Source organism: Dama dama, chromosome 14 (genome assembly GCF_033118175.1).
Source record: "Dama dama isolate Ldn47 chromosome 14, ASM3311817v1, whole genome shotgun sequence".
NCBI lineage: Eukaryota > Metazoa > Chordata > Mammalia > Artiodactyla > Cervidae > Dama > Dama dama.
In genome coordinates, this window is record NC_083694.1 from 69576670 (window position 1) to 69593447 (window position 16778).

Consider the following 16778-nt stretch of genomic DNA (forward strand, 5'->3'; position numbering starts at 1 on the left):
TGCAACTGGGATGTGGGCTTCAGAGTGTGGGTGCCTTGCCTTCCTCTCCTGCTCATGGCTGCAGTCCCAGCATCTGCAGCTATGCCTGGCTCAGTGTGGACCCACCATTCATATTTTTTGATAACTGAATCGACACACTTGGGAAGCATTTATGCAAGTTTACCTGTAGCATAAATTTGTCAGGTGTAGCATTAATATTTCTCTTCCCAGCCATTCCTCATTTTGAAGTACCTTTGAGTAGATTTCTTCTTTTTAAAATCAAAGCTTTTTTCAAGAAGAAACCTCCCTGGGTCAAGCTCAACCATCTAAAGCTATCTAATGTCACCAGGTCAAATTCACTTTTCACTGTATAACTTTAAATTCAGCTGTTTCAGTGATATACCTCTGTCAGACTTTGCAGTATGAAGCTGCATGTGACATTGATTCACTGTATTTACTTTTAGAAGAGTTTTTTTTTAATATCTTAATAGGCAATGACATGGAAGAACAGTTCACAGAATAGAAAATATAGATGACCTGTAAACACATGAACATGAAATTCACTCATTAATTACCTGACTTTTATGAAATATCCACCACAGGCCAGGTGCTGTTGTAGGAAATAAGGAAATAAGTATAACCAAAAATAGAATGCTACTGCTCTCAAGGGGACGGGGACCTCACATTCCATTCCATGAGTAAACACAAAAATTCAAATTGTAACCACTGAATGCCTTGTTCCTTTACTTACAGAATTGTCAATTAATGAAAACTTGGTTAACTCTCCAAAGCAGGTGTGAGATGAACACTCATATACATACTCAAGGTGGGAATGGAGCATGATGTTCATATTCATTTAAATGGGTTTTTATTTTTGTGTATTTAAAGAGTCAGATCTTTTATTTTTCACTTTTATATAAAGCAATTTGGAAATACATACCAATGGCCTTAGAATCAGTTCCATCATTTCACGCAGTAAATCTAGTACTAAAAATTTATCAAGGAAATACTCATCAACCAAGTCACAGATTTATGTGCAAGATTATTGTTTTAGGGTTTTAAAAATGCATTGAGAGTAACCACATCCAAGTCCTCCTAAAACGGAGTTCCCCTGCTGAGCTTATGATTAATCTTTCTATTCAAACCTTTATTCCCTTTCTTGTCCCACCTTAGTTGCCCTCAGGATTGAGGAGTATCAAAGAAAAGGGGAGACTGAAACCAAGTAGGACCCTGTGGGGCATTCCTGGGCACTATGGGCCTTCCATGTCCTCTATTTCTCATCTGTAGAAAAAAAGGCTTTTGTCTCTTAGGCCTTCTCCAAGTTTCAAAGAACAAACTCAAGTAGCTAATGCTTAGGACAAGAGTCACAGGACTCCTATATCCTCCTAAAGGGATATGAGTTATAATCTGATGCTTATCTTTGATTTGTTCTGCAGAAACTATGATCCTCCCCCCCTCCCCGACTCAGGTAGAGGATGATGACTACATGCTGATCACAAGCATATAGGCCCAGACTGTTAAAGCTAGAAGGTTGATGATTGAGATCCCAGAAACATCACCCTGTTAGCTCACCATCAACCAGTCAGAAGAAGCTAATCTTATGACAGTTTCCCCAACACTGTCTTAAAAAACCGTTGTCTAAAAGTCAATGAAGAGTTTGAGTCTTTTGAGCATGGGCTGCTAGTTCTCCTTGCTTGGTGCCCGGCAATAAACGCTGTACGTTCCTTCTCCATAACCTGGTGTCGGTAGATTGGTTTTGCTGCGAGACAGTGAGCAGACCTGAGTTTGCTGTTCTTGTTCAGTTGCTCAGTCATGTCTGACTCTTTGCAACCCCATGGACTGCAGCATGCCAGGCTTCCCTTCCTTCACCGTCTCCTGGAACTTGCTCAGATTCATGTCCATTGAATTGGTGTTGCCATCCAACCATCTCATCCTCTGTCATCTCCTTCTTCTCCTGTCTTCAATCTCTCCCAGCATCAGGGTCTTTTACAATGAGTCAGCTCTTTGAATCAGGTGGCCAAAGTATTGGAGCTTCAGCTTCAGCATCAGTCCTTCCAATGAATATTCAGAGTTGATTTCCTTTTGGATTGACTGGTTTGATCTCCTACCTGAGTTTGGTTCCATAAGAATAATTGTTCTATATCTATATGTGCCTAGAAGTAAATTCTTCAAAATATTGGCATCATTATGGAGGAGTTTTATTCTCAGCTTTGTGCTTCTCTTCATTTTTTCCAATTTTCATACTCTGTGTATGTGTATGTGTAGGTTTTATAATCACAGAAACATTTTTAAAAAGTGTTAGGGCCATTATTAGTTCCATTATTTTGTGTCTTCAACTTATGATCTTTTATGAGAGGTTTATTTCAGAATTTGCTTCCTATGATGCTTCCTTCTTTTGAATATAATCTTGTCTATCATTGATTCTGTTTTATTCCTTTTTTGTCAAGAAACTCAAGAGTCAATTTAGAAACTTAAGCACAGCATCTATGTTGAGTCTAATTTTGGCATTTTTATATTCTTCTCTTAAAACCTCATTTTTTACTTGGGTATTTCCAAATAAAGTGTATTTGTTATAAGCCTTTTCAGACTCTTTGGTGAGTGGACATAAAAGCATGGATGATGGTAGAACTCTGCTATTTTCGTCAGGAACAGTACTTGAATGAAAATAATGGTCTAGCAGGGTTAAGAAGCCATGACTACTTAAGTTTTTCCAACCCACCCCTTTCCAGGGAGTAACCAAGGAGTAATGGTCACATGAATAGCATGGTAGTGTTTTCAACCTGCACTAAATTGTCACGGTCATCAGCAGGGAGCCCTCTCCCCCACGTTAAAATCTCCCCGCACTCCTCTCGGGCAGCGGATAGGATACAACACAGAACTCTAGTGTCCACTGTGTCAAGTTGCGTCAATCCTCCGGATTCTGTCTGAGCACAGTCTCTGAACTTAGGCAATAATGACCCCTGCAATTTTTAAGTGCAGGTTGTTGGTTCTTACTCTGAACTCCTTTCGGTCTTCTCCCAGGCCCGATAGAGGACAAGTCTACACACACACGCACCTCACCTTCTGGTGTTTCTCCCCACGCCCCTCGACACTGTCCAAACCTGCAGCACTCCCCTCATCACGTAAATACCTACATCTGTATGCAGAAATACTTCCACTCACCTTGGCAATTGTGCGCCCTGAAAATTATTTCTGAGATAATCAGATTTAAGGGTAAAGATTCATCTTTCTTAGAAAAATTAGGACACGTGGGTGAGGGATAAATTACCTCATTTTACTGTATTTGCTAGGCTCCTTTGCATCCTAGATCTTGGTTGCCACCCTCCTTGCTTCCCCTTAAGTCATATCCTTACGTTAAGAATGAGCCTATATTTCAGGAAAAAATGGATGTCAGAGCTGAAGGCTCTGAGATTAACAGCTGTACATTCTTGTCTTTATGCAAAGCAGAATTTTGCGAATCCAAATCCTGTTAGCTGATCAGTTGAGAAACCTGTTTCTTTTTCTTCTTTGTAATGTAGAGTTCTTGAAATAGGTTTAGACCACACAGCCAGGCCACAACCAACAAATGGGTTAAAGTCCAACAAATGACTTCATGCACTGGTTTGAGTTTTCCCAGGAAAACATTGTCTTACAGGCTATTTGCCTCTGGCTAGTCAGCTATAATGTCATTGAAATACTACACATATGTAGAAAAAATAGTAGGAAACAATGCTGGGAATGAGTAAACAGGGAAAGGAATACACTTGAATAATACTTAGAAAATATATAGGAAGCTGATCTTTTTAAAAGATTTACTTGGAGAATAATGAATAGGTAACTGGAGACATTTCATGGAGCTTCCGAAGAGAGATCTGAGCACTCAGAGGTTATTGACAAGGTTCTTTTACGCCTTTTGATGTGTTTTTCATTTTGAATATTTGAAGAAGCCCAGTGTTTTATTTTGTCCAGTTTCATTTCAGAATGGGCCTTAGATTTTTCTTGCTACAGAAGAATCACGATCCCTACCCTTATACTGACCCAGTGCAGTTAACATTTGTACTCTAATTATTGCTAATATTTGTATCACCAATGAAGCCAAAAAATAGAGAAGAAGTAGGGTTTCTAAAGGTAACTTAGCAAAATGAAGTAGGTAAGAATAAAGAGGAAACATTGAAAGGAATCTGGTGAAGACTGAAAAGCCTTTACAGGAGGTGATGTTAAATGGATCCTCATAGAGGAAAGCCAGGGCTGGGGGAGAGGGGGTGTGTGGTTTGTCCATGATTCCCTTGATGGGGCATAAAGGAAGGGCAGAGAAGCAGTATCAGATGCTGGGTTTCAGCTGTTGTGTGTGTAGGTGACATAGTTATGGGGTCCACAGAATCAGGGAATTCGGAAGTGGAATGACTTTTACTTTTCTAAAATGGAACCTAAGATAACCTTTTTGACTCATGGCCGATAAGCTTTCTCCAGATGTTTTCAAATGTTCTCTGCCTAATTCAGTGATTTTTGTTTTTCCTGTCATATTGGAGTATTAATCTCCCTGTCTCAGTTTGTTTCACAAATACCATCCAGGTATTTTCTTTCCATTCTTTATCCTACCCCACTGTCCCCTGCTTCACTGCCTGATGTTTCTGACTTCATGATGGACCTTGGATGTGACAGAGATTGGGTCCAGAATGTGTGTGTATAGTGTGAAGTACACATGTGGGGTGTCCTAGAGGGAACACTGCCTCTAGACTTATATGCATGGGTGATGTAGGGGAGACTGTTGTTTGCCGACACCAGTGTCTTTTATAGAAATAGTTAGTTAAGTCACTCAGTCGTGTCTGACTCTTTGCGACCCCGTGGACTGTAGACCACCAGGCTCCTCTGTCCATGGGATTCTCCAGGCAAGAATACTGGAGTGGGTTGCCCCTGATTTTCAGCTGGACACAAAGTCCATCCTGAATAAAGACCATAACTGCAATTAGCTGTAGCAGAAGTGTTTGACATTCAAGTTCTTCTTCCTTGAAAGTGTTCTTCTTTCTCCATTTTCTCTAGCTAGAATTCTGACATGATAATGAGCCATTTTGGACACACAGGTGAGGATAATAATGTCCAGGGATGCTGGTTTTGGGATAGAAAGTGCCCAGACGATTCCATGGACAGAACTTCTATTTCAGCTCTGAACTCTTCCTCAGGCCGTTCCATGTTAGAAAAATAAATTTAGATATGTTTAAGCCATTGTAAATTTGGGTTTTTGTGATACTAGCTCAACATATACCCAAACTAGCACGTGGTGAAAAGAGGGAGACTACGCAGTGTAACTAGACGTTACACTTACATAGAAACTTGAGCAGTAGGTGCTAGAAACGGTGTTGAGTGGTAGATGGATGTGGACAGTAAGGACTTTCCCAGAGACAATTGTTGCGTCTCTGATGATGCTAAAGAAGTGGCCAAGGTTTTATAGAACATATTAAAAGTGTAGGATTTCTATGTAATGCAATACATGGAAATGCATTGGGGATAAAAACAATTGCTGATTACTGCAATTCAATAAACCACTTACTGCAGTCCCTGGAAAGAATTATTAAAAAGCCATCCCAATGCTCTTTGGCTGACCTTAGATTTAATCTGAGGTTTAGCATCCCCCTGTTTGTGGGATTCAGATTTTAAGGAGGAAGGATTAAGGAACGCATTTGCTGACTGTCTGAAAGAACATAGCCTATGTAAATCAACAATACTTCAATTAAAAAAAAAAAAGGCTATAGTCTAGAGCAGAGAAATTCTTCAATTAGGGTGCGAAAGGAAAGTGCTTGTACTTTGCAGATTCAGACATTTTTCAAAACAAACAGGCTGGATTCTTGGCTACACAAACAACAGACACGAAGAACAGCAGTCCAGCTAGGTTTCTACCTCCCAGAGTCCACAGAAACCACGAGGTGACATTAGTCATCGGAGAAGACGTGTAGAAAGAGAGGTTATCAGAATTTCATCATGTCCCCAGTCTTCTGTACTAATTCTGTTCCTTCCGAGAATATTTCGGCCACGTGCATCTTACAGAGAGTTAAACTCACCAGATAGAGCACACCCTTCGTCCAGAGTGGCTGTATCAATCAACCGATATCATAAAAGCCACCTACACCATGACCGACCCATGGGTTTTGGCCGATGCCCGAGGAGGGGTTGGGGATGCGCCCAGCACCCTCTCACTCAGTATGCATCCAGATGCTCTCCCTTCCTTTCAGCGCAGAGAGAGGCTGTGTCTGGGGAGGGGTGGGGGAGTCTGTGTTGTCCAGGAAGCACAGGGATGCATATCAATCACTCTGTTTGGCGGGTGGTACAGACACACTGCCCTTTTATCCGATCACTGTGCAGGCCTTCCTTTCCCATCCGTCCGGGAAGTAGGACTCTTTGAATATAGATGCTGTTCTGAGTTACAGTAATAACGCATGTTTGTGAACTACTCAAGAAATTACAAAGCTTCTAGGTGATTTGTTTTCACATTGCTGGGAGCCACATGCAGATGGCTAATTTCAATCCCGGTGTTTGCGTCCCTCTAACTGACTAATGCAACAAATATTTGTGGCAATTCTCTACTGGACCCATAATGAAATGGGCCTCTAACTGATTAATCAACAAATATGTGTGGCAATTCTCTACTGGACCCATAATGAAATGGGCCTAGGAATCCCCAAAGTTGGAAACTCTCTGGCTTTTCCCTGGTGATCCCTTCAAATGCGGTCACCATCAAAAGCACAGGGGGCCTCTCTTGATTTTGCAGAGTTCTCTTTCTGAATATTTCTCTGGACACACTTGCTCCCTACCCTGTTGGTGGATTAAAATGAACTTTTGATGTAGCAAGTTCAGATTTTGGAGAACACCTCCGATATAGGCAGGTCTGTTATAATATGGTTTATTTGTTTTTGTTGTTCATTTTGCCTTGGCTTAACCCACTTACCAGTCAACTGTGTGTTGTTAAAATATTTCACCTCTCAGTCCTCCCTTTGCATCAACTAACTTCACTAACCTACAGCTCTGGGTCATGGAAGAAGCAAAATCTTCTTTGCGATGAGCAAGTCTCTCTCTGAGACTCAGGACAGGCGGCAGCCTTTCGATGACCCTTTGGACTCTGGCTTGTTGATTACAAACCACCTGGCGAGTTCAGGGAAGCTCTCTGAACTGCTGCTCCCTCTCTCTTACTCCCAGGAACTCTGTAGTCTACCCACTCTGAACAAGTCCTCATCTCTCTCATCTCCCTTGTTCCAAACACTGTCTCTTTTTCTCAGCATGCACACTCCTCAGTGAGTTTCCTGACCCAAGGCTCTTATTCATATATCTGCCGGTCCACACTTATGGGCGAGCTGTTAATCAGCTTTTGTTTAGTATCAGCCTAAGCATTTCAACTTCTGGTTTCTATTGTGTTACTTCTTGGCATGGAAACGGGCAAAATGCATGTTCACTACAGAACCCTCAACACCACCATCCCTGGCACTCGGGCCGCTCCTGCCCTGCGCACCGGCCCCTGGCCCACTCACCAGCTATGGAGGAGACGACCACAATGCTCCCGTTGGTCTGCTTCAGCATGGGCAAGGCGGCTGTGCTCAGGACCACATAACTCAGGAGGTTGACTTCCAGGCTTCTGCGCAAGAGGTGGATGTCATTGCTAAACACACCCATAGGTGTGTAGTTGATGTGGTTGAGAATGAGCATGTCAAGTCCCCCTGCAGGAGACGGCTATGGTGAGAGAAACCATCTGAGGTTGACACCTCCCCTCTCCCTCCCCCATCTCAAAAGCTCCCTGGTGACCCCTAGGGCAAAGTCCAGAAGGGGAGAGAGGAGAGGCCGTCTCACCCACGAGCTTTCCAGCTTTGGCAACAAATTGTTCTGCGAAGGTCATGTTCTCCATGGTGCCCGCCACGTAGTGTGCTGAGGCCGCCCCCAGCTCCAGGCAGCGGGATACCACCTGCAGGGGCACAGTGGCAACTGGCGTCGGTCTTGGCTGCAGACCTTTGGGGGGACAGTCTCTGGCATAATGGGGGCTTAAATGAGAGGTTGCTCACAGCCCTGAAAAGTGTGTGTACGTGTGTGTCATTAGAGGCAACTGACGCAGCATTTGTCCTGTTTAAAATACTGTCTGGAACAAGGTCGGGTTATAGATGGATAAAGCGTGTTGCTGGAGTTTTAGTCCATGATTTGTGCTCATGAGTCTCCTTGAACAGATGTGTCTGAACACATGATTGATATGGATGCTCGTTTCCATGTGGGTAGCCTTAGGTTTGTGCATATTTGTGTGTCCTTGGGTTTGTGCGTCTGAGTATATAAGAGGGCGTGTGTCTGCATGGTGACCAGTTGTGAATTCCTGAGTAGGTAGTGGAACGGTGGTATCTGAGTGCATGGCTATATATCTGTAACTCCATGTGTCAATGTGTGTGAATGGGCATGTCTGTGACCATATGGAGCCCAAGCACTTTGTGTCTAGATATATATGCATGAGAAGGAACCTTAAAGCATACTTTGGTATTCCTGCGGGTGTTTGAATCCGTGTGTGTGTGTGTGTGTGTATCTGTGTCTGAGTGTGCCAGTTCTGTGCGTTGACATGTATATGCAAGCATATATAGGAATGCATCTGGGCACATGAGGTACATATGTCTGTGGGCACAGGACCCTCACCTTCTTTAGACTTTCTTCTGACCTCGCTGTCACTACCACATGGGCTCCCATCCTCGCCAGATGATAGGCCATTTCTCTTCCGATTCCCTTGCTGGCCCCCGTGACAATCACTCTCTTTCCTCGAAGCATCTCTGGGAAACCCCAAAAGGAAGTGAGGACCATACATGGCAGCAACATTCCTCTTCCCATTCTCTGCTTAGGTGGAGAGCCTTATCTCAGTGTCTGAAGGTTATGAGCCCGTATCAGCTCATGTCAAGCTGCATAAATCAGTGAAGGGACAGACCCGTCTTTCGTAAACATTTTCTGAAATGGGAGTTTGCTTTGGTGGCTCAAAAGCAAGTCTCCTAGCTGCCCTTTTTGAAAACCCCTATGGACAGAGAGTTTAGCTAAAACACTGGCGTTCCAGACATTTCTGGACTCATCTGATTGCTCAATTGAAATAAAATTCAAAAAGTCATCAAAACACATGTGCTCATAGAGATTCCAGGGATTTTCTCTCACTTCTATTTAGTCATCAACTCCAGAATTCTTTCTTATTTCCCACTTATCCACTCCTTCACAGAGCTCAATTATCTGGCGAAGTTGTGAATTTTGGAATTACCCTCATTTTTTTCCCTTTTTTTTTTTTTTTGCAGGAGATCTGAAATTGCTTTCAATTTAATGTGCCAAATAAAACATGGATTATTTAGCAATCTTTTAACTTCCTCACACCCCATAAACAGAAGAACAGTCTTACCTCAGAGTCCCCTCTTGTCCAGCAACTCTGGGGATCAAGAACTCCTTCTGAGCCTCAGAAACACTCCAGCCATCCCTGGGTGTTAAAATCTATTCCTCCAGCCATCCCTGGGTTTTAAAATCTTTTCCTCCAAAATTAAACACATTGGTACTTACCTGGTCTGAATTCCTCATTCGCAGAATAGTAGTAGTAGGCCAAGAAGATCCCCAGAATGGGGAGGAGGTATTTTTTCATAAAAGCCATCAGACAGGGATCTGGCCCGAGGAGCCCTGTGGGACACACAGAGAGAACCTACAGAGCTTTCTACAACCTCCTAGGCAGGCAGCAGCCTCTGAATTGTGACATCAGGGACGGGGGAGGCTGGAGTAGTCTCAGGCAGTGCTAGCCAATTTCCCTGTCAGAGCCGCGATTGGCTTTGGGTGGGATCCCATTCGTCCCTGGCAGCCTGCGTGGTCGATTTCATAATGGACAATGTTTACTCCATTTCATTGAGCAAGAAGAGACTTCCAGATGGCCAGGCTCATGACTGTACAGAACTGGATTCCTGAGCATCCCTACCCCGAGCCCGTCTTCCTCGTAACGCCATTTACTCCAGGAATCAACGGCCTTTCAAAAGTGGTATATCAAAGGCTAGAGAGAAAGCGGGGCTTTCTGAGGGAAGTGTGACTAATAGCAAAGAGAGCCAGAGTCAAGCAAATCTCACTCTCAGCCCCACCTCCCAGTCGGAAGCAATTAAAAATAACAGCACAAAACAGAAAAATAAGCTTAAGGGAAAAAAAGGTGCGCATCTTGGAGGGGGGAAGAAAAAGCAAACAAGCCTTATAAACCCCACATTCAAATTCAATGAACAATTATTACAACATCAAAGGAGAATGCACGCCAGCTAGAACCCAGATGGCGGGAAACCCATGACCCGTCAAGACTCTCAGGCAAGTGCAACGGAATGTGCACTTATTACTTTAACAGCAAATCAAGAAGAAATGATGAGTGTCAAGGAAAAAAAGGCACTAAGCTATTAAAGTAGGTCTTTTAAACGCTATAGAGTTCCAAAAAAAGTGTGGGGAGGACAATAGGAAGAGGGGAACCTGATGTAGAAGAAAAAAGAATGAGCATCGTTGACGCAAAGCTAGCCTGAAAAGCCCACATCCAGTTAAAAATGGATCTGTTAAAAATTGATCTAGTTAACAATCAAAGGACTAGGGGGAGAAACCCCTAGTAATTTAGAATTTATCACAGAAATATAGAAATAGCCATGTTGGTATGTCTGTCACGAGGATCAATCCTCAAAGAATTTAGGATATTGCAATTGTTAAGTTTTTTGATTTAAAACCCACTACTGAAACCTTACCCATTACCCTATCACAGAGAAAATCCAGAATTTTGCAAGTTGCCAGTGGAGCCAAGGAAACAAATTTAATATGGCAGTAAGGATGGGTACCAGTGCTTTGAAGGAGGAATGTAGGTTGAGGGTGAAGGATTCACATAAGATTAAGAGAAATAGAATTATGACCCCCAAGTATAGTATCTGGAAACACTCACTGAATTTTCACTTCAGAGCAAGGAAAAATAATTTAAGACCCAGAGGAGATGAAATAATTTGTCAACAAAGGCCCACACCTGCTTTCCAGGAAACAGTACAGATCTGAGAACAGTTGAGGGTCAGATAGTTCATGGAGAACAAAATAGAAAAAATATTTTAAAAATTCAACTGGAAAATTACATTACATAGTGTCAGAACTATAAGATACACACACACACATATGTGTGTGTGTGTGTATATATATATATATATATATATGTATATATATATATACACACATATGTATACATATACATATTTCTTTTCTTGGTCACAGCCCATGGCATGTGGAATCTTAGTTCCCCGACCAAAGATGGAACCAATGAAGTGTGGAATCTTAACCTCTGGACTGCCAGGAAAGTCCCTGATGAAATAATTTCTCATCAGTAAAATGCATTGATGAAAATGAGGACACTACATAATGGTTGATGACTTTAAGTCTTAGCAGTTTTTAAAAGTTTTGGTCTAAGGATCTTTTTTTTTTTTTATCGGAGTACAGTTGCTTTACAATATTTTGTTAGTTGATGCTGTACAATGAAGTGAATCGACTCCATGTATACATACATCCCCTCCCTCTTGGACCTCCCTCCCACCACCTCCTCTGCACCCTTTCAGGTCATCACGGAGCCCTGAGCTGAGCTCCCTGTCTATACCGCCGGTTCCCACCAGCCATCTCTTTTACACATGCTAGTGTATTTATGTCACACCTAATCTCCCAACACATCTCATCCTCCCCTTCTCCCTCTGCGTGCACATGTACATTCTCTGTGCTTGCAACTCTATTCCTGCCCTGGAACGAGGTTCATCTGTACTATTTTTCTAGATTCCACATACATGTATTAATATACATTTATTTTTTTTTTCTCTGATTTACTTCACTCTGTATGACAGACTCTATGTCCATCCACATCTTTACCTGTCTTGTTCCTTTTTATGATAGAGTAATATTCCACAATATATACGTAATGCATCTTCTTTATCCATTTCCTCTGTGGATGGACCCTTAACATCGTTTCCATGTCCTGGCTATTGTACATAGCGCTTCTATGAACACTGGGGTATATGTGTCTTTTTGAATTATGGTTTTCTCAGGGTATATGCCCAGTAATGGTATTGCTGGGTCATATGGTAGTTGCATTTTTAGTTTTTTAAGGAACCTCCATACCGTTCTCCATAGTGGCGATATCAGTTTACATTCCTACCGACAGTATAAGAGGGTTCCTTTTCTTCACACCCTCCCCAGCATTTATTGTTTGTACATAATTTTGATGGTGGCCATTCTGACTGGTGTGAGGTGGTAGCTCATTGTAGTTTTGATTTGTATTTCTCTAATAATTAGTAACACTGAGCATCTTTTCATGTGCCTCTTGGCCATCTGTATGTCTTCTTTGGAGAAATATCTATTTAGATCTCCCCCCCCCCCCATTTTTTGATTGGATTGTTCATTTTTTTGATATTGAACTGCTTGAGTTGTTTGTGTATTTTGGAGATTAATCCTTTATCTGTTGATTCATTTGCAAATGTTTTCTCCCATTCTGAGGGTTGTCTTTTCATCTTGTTTATGGTTTCCTTCGCTGTGAAAAAGCTTTTCAATATAATTAGGTCCTATTTGTTTATTTTTGTTTTTATTTTCATTACTCTAGGAGGTGGGTTAAAAAAGATCTTGCTGTGGTTTGTGTCAAACAGTGTTCTGCCCATGTTTCCTCTAAGAGTTTTATAGTGTCCAGCCTTATATGTGGGTCTTTAATCCGTTTTGAGTTTATTTTTGTGTATGGTGTTAAGGAGCATTCTAATTTCATTCTTTTACATTTAGTTGTCCACTTTTGAAGAGTGGACTTATGAAGAGAGTGACTTATGAAGACCACTTATGAAGAGAGTGTCTTTTCTCCATTGTATATTCTTGCTTCCTCTGTCATAGATTAGGTGACCAGAGGTGTGTGGGTTTATCTCTGGGATTTCTATCCTGTCCCATTGATCTATATTTCTGTTTTTGTGCCAATACCACACTGTCTTGATTACTGTAGCTTTGTAGTATAGTCTGAAGTTGGGGATACTGATGCCTCCAGCTTCATTTTTATTTCTCAAGGTTGCTTGGGCAATTTGGGGTCTTTTGTGTTTCCATATAAATTGTAAAATGTTTTGCTGTGATTCTGTGAAAAATGCCATTGGTAATTTGATAGGGATTGCATTGAGTCTGTAGATTGCTTTGGGTAGTATAGTCATTTTGACAATACTGATTCTTCCCATCTAAGAACTTGGTGTATCTCCCCATCTGTTTATCTTTGATTTCTTTCATCAGTGTTTTATAGTTTTATGAGTACAGGTCTTTTGCCTCTTTAGGTAGGTTAATTCCTAGGTATTTTATTCTTTTTGTTGAGATGGTAAATGGGATTGTTTCCTTAATTTCTCTTTCTGATCTTTCATTATTTTAGTGTATAAGAATGCAAGAGATTTCTGTGCATTAATTTGTATCCTGAAACTTTACTAAATTCATTAACTAGCTTTAGTAGTTTTCTGGTGGCATCTTTAAGATTTTTCTATGTACGGAATCATGTCATTTGCAAACAGTGACAGTTTTACTTCTTTTCCAATTTGGATTTCTTTTATTCTTTTTCTTCTCTGATCACCATGGCTAGGACTTCTAAAACTATGTTGAAAAATAGTGATGAGAGTGGTCATTGTTTTCTTGTTCCTGATCTTAGAGAAAATGCTTTCAGTTTTTCACCATTGAGAATGATGTTTGCTGTGGGTTTGTTATGTATGATCTTTATTATGTTGAAATAGTTTCCCTCTATGCCTACTTTCTGGAGAGCTTTTTCTTTTTTTCTTTTTAAAATTATAAATGGGTGTTGAGTTTTGTCAAAAGCTTTTTCTGCATCTATTGAGATGATCATAGGTTTTTATTCTTCAATTTGTTAATATGGTGTATCACACTGATTGATCTGAATATATTGAAAAATTCTTGCATCCATGGGATAAATTCCATTTGATCATGATGTATGATTCTTCTAATGTATTATTGGATTAGGATTGCTAATATTTTGTTGAGGAATTTTGCATCTGTATTCATCAGTGATATTGATCTATACTTTTTTTGAGTGATATCTTTGTCTGGTTTTAATATCAGAGTGATAGTGGCCTTGTAGAACCAGTTTGGGAGTGTTCCTCCCTCTGCAATTTTTTGGAAGCGTTTGAGAAGTATAGGTGTTACTCGTCTCTAAATGTTTGATAGAATTCACCTGAGAAACCATTGGGTCCTGGACTTTTGTTTGTTGAAAGATTTTAAATTACAGTTTTAATTTCATTACTTGTGATTCATTTATATTTTCTAATTTTTCCTGGTTCAGTCTTTGAAAGTTGTAGCTTTCCAAGAATTTGCCCATTTTTTCCAGATTGTCCATTTCATTGTCATATGGGTACTTATTGTAGTCTCTTATGATCCCTTGTATTTCTCTAGTGTCAGTTGTAATTTCTCCTTTTTCATTTCTAATTTTACTGATTTGAGTCCTCTCTCTTTTTTCCTTGATACTTCTGGTTAAGGCTTATCAATTTTGTTTATCTTCTTAAGAGAACCAACTTTTAGTTTTATTGGTCTTTGCTATTGTTTTATTTATTTCCTCTCTGATCTTTATGAATTCTTCTACTGACTTTGGGTTTTGGTTTTTCTTCTTTTTCTAGTTGCTTTATGTGTAAGGTTAGATTGTGTATTTGAGAGTTTTTTTTGTTTGTTTCTTGAGGTGAGATTGAATTGCTATATACTTCCCTGCTATAACTGCTTTTGCTGTCTCATAGGTTTTGGATCATTGTGTTTTTGTTGTCATTTATTTCTGTGTATTTTTAAAAACTCCTTTTGATTTCTTCAATAATCTCTTGATTATTCATCAGTGCACTGCTTAGCTTCCACATGTTTGTGTTTTTTTACACTTCCCACCCCGTGATTGCTTTCTAATCTAATAGCATTGTGGTTGGAAAAGATGCTTGTTATTATTTCAATTTTTAAAAATTTTCCAAAGTTTGATTTGTGACCCAAGATGTGATCTATCCTGGAAAATTTTCTGTGTGCACTTCAGAAGAAAGTGTATTCTTCTGCTTTCGGGTGAAATGTCTTATAAATATCAATTAAGTCTGGCTGGTCTACTGTGTCCTTTAAAGCTTGGGTTTCCTTATTTATTTCTGTCTGGATGATCTGTCCATTAGTGTAAGTGCACTGTTAAAATGCACTTTTAGCCCACTATTACTGTGTTAGTGTTGATCTCCCCCTTTATAGCTGTTAATATTCACCTTAAGTATTGAGGTGCTCCTATGTGAGTGCTTAAATATTTATAATTGTTAATTTCTTCTTGGATGTGTCAACTACAAATTGGCACTTGCCATCTACCTCTATACAAGATGCTTCAGCTGAACACCTGATTTTCAACACCTCCCGAAAAGAGTTCAGGTTGGGGAGCAGAAACAGGTACTCCAATTCTCGTATCTCCTCATTATCTAGAAAAGCATGGAAATTCTTCATGGTGATATCTGCTGCTTGTGACTAGCAGTGACCTTCAAGAGATTGCATGCACTCCCCCTTCCTCAAAATCACATATGTACTCACCTTTCACCCTAATTTTTTGGAGCAGTTTCTCAGAGCTATCTGAGGTGCTGTCTCCTGGGTTATGGTCCTCATTTTGCCCCAAATAAAACTTGACTCCCAACTCTCAAATTGTGCATTTGTTAAAAAAGTCAACAGATGAACGCCTTGATCATTATGTAGTGTCTTTCCATACCTCTTGTAGCAGTCTTTCTTTTCAAGTCTATTTTATTTGATATGAGTTTTGCTACTCCAGCTTTCTTTTGATTTCTATTTGCATGGAGCATCTTTCCATCCTCTCATTTCCAGCTCACTTATCTGTTCTTCTGCTTCAGTTATTTTGCTATTGATTACTTTTAGTGTATTTTTAAATTTCAGTTATTGTGTTATTCATCATTGTTTGTTCTTTAGATCTTCTAGGTCCTTGTTAAATACTTCTCGTATTTTCTCAGTGCCTCCATTCTGAGATTTTGAATCATCTTTACTATCATTACTCTAAATTCTTTTTCAGGTATGTTGCCTATTTCCTTTTCATTTACTTGGTTTTATAGGTTTTTACCTTGTTCCTTTGTCTGTAACACAGATTTTTGTCATCTCATTTTTTTTGATGGGGGGGACAGGGTGTTCCTCTTGTACTGGTGGTCTGGTCTGAGGCATCCAGCCTGGAGTTTGCATGCAGTTGGACAGAGCCAGGTCTTGGTGTCGAGATGAGGACTTCCAGGATACCTCACACTGATGAATATTCCCTGGGATCTGAGGTTCCCTGTTAGTCTAACAATTTGGACTTGATACTCCCACCATAGGAGATCAGGCCTGGTCCCTGGCCTGGGAACCAAGATTCTGCAAGCTGCTCAGCATTGCAGAAACACACACACACACACAGACACAAAACAATAACAAAGAAGAAAAAATAAAATTAGAAAAATTAAAAAAATACATTCTTTAGAGAAAAATAAAAATATAAATGAAACAACAATAAGGTGAAACACCACGACCACCACCACGACAGCTATAAAAATTAAAAATACCCCAAAGGAGAAGGCCTTGGCTGTGGGGGTTGGGGGGGCGGGTCTTAGGTGGGGTGAGGGCTGGGCTCAGGGCCAGCGCTGTTAGGAAAGCTCCCGGGGCGGCGGGGATGGGCTTTAGGCTCAGCACCGCTGGAGAGGGCCTTGGAGAACAGCGGTTCAGGCTGGGACCCCAGTGGGTTCCTTGGGGCCCAAGGAGGCAGCGAACATGCTGGCCAAGTTGCCTTCTGCTCCTCCCACCCCCCGAAGGTCCTTTCC

At 40.8% G+C, this 16778-nt stretch overlaps 1 protein-coding gene across 2 annotated transcripts in view; it reads right to left on the reverse strand.

Moving 5' to 3' along the window:
• HSD11B1 (hydroxysteroid 11-beta dehydrogenase 1) overlaps positions 1 to 16778 on the reverse strand; it is a 62376-nt gene that overhangs the window by 29497 nt on the left and 16101 nt on the right. For both annotated transcript variants that reach the window (XM_061161047.1, XM_061161046.1), the window contains exons 2-5: positions 9502 to 9615; positions 8611 to 8741; positions 7792 to 7903; positions 7476 to 7661 (exon numbers count right to left, since the gene is read on the reverse strand). In XM_061161047.1, the coding sequence (XP_061017030.1) occupies positions 7476 to 7661; positions 7792 to 7903; positions 8611 to 8741; positions 9502 to 9589 (517 nt within the window). In that variant the 5' untranslated portion in view covers positions 9590 to 9615. The remainder of the gene's footprint in view (positions 1 to 7475; positions 7662 to 7791; positions 7904 to 8610; positions 8742 to 9501; positions 9616 to 16778) is intronic.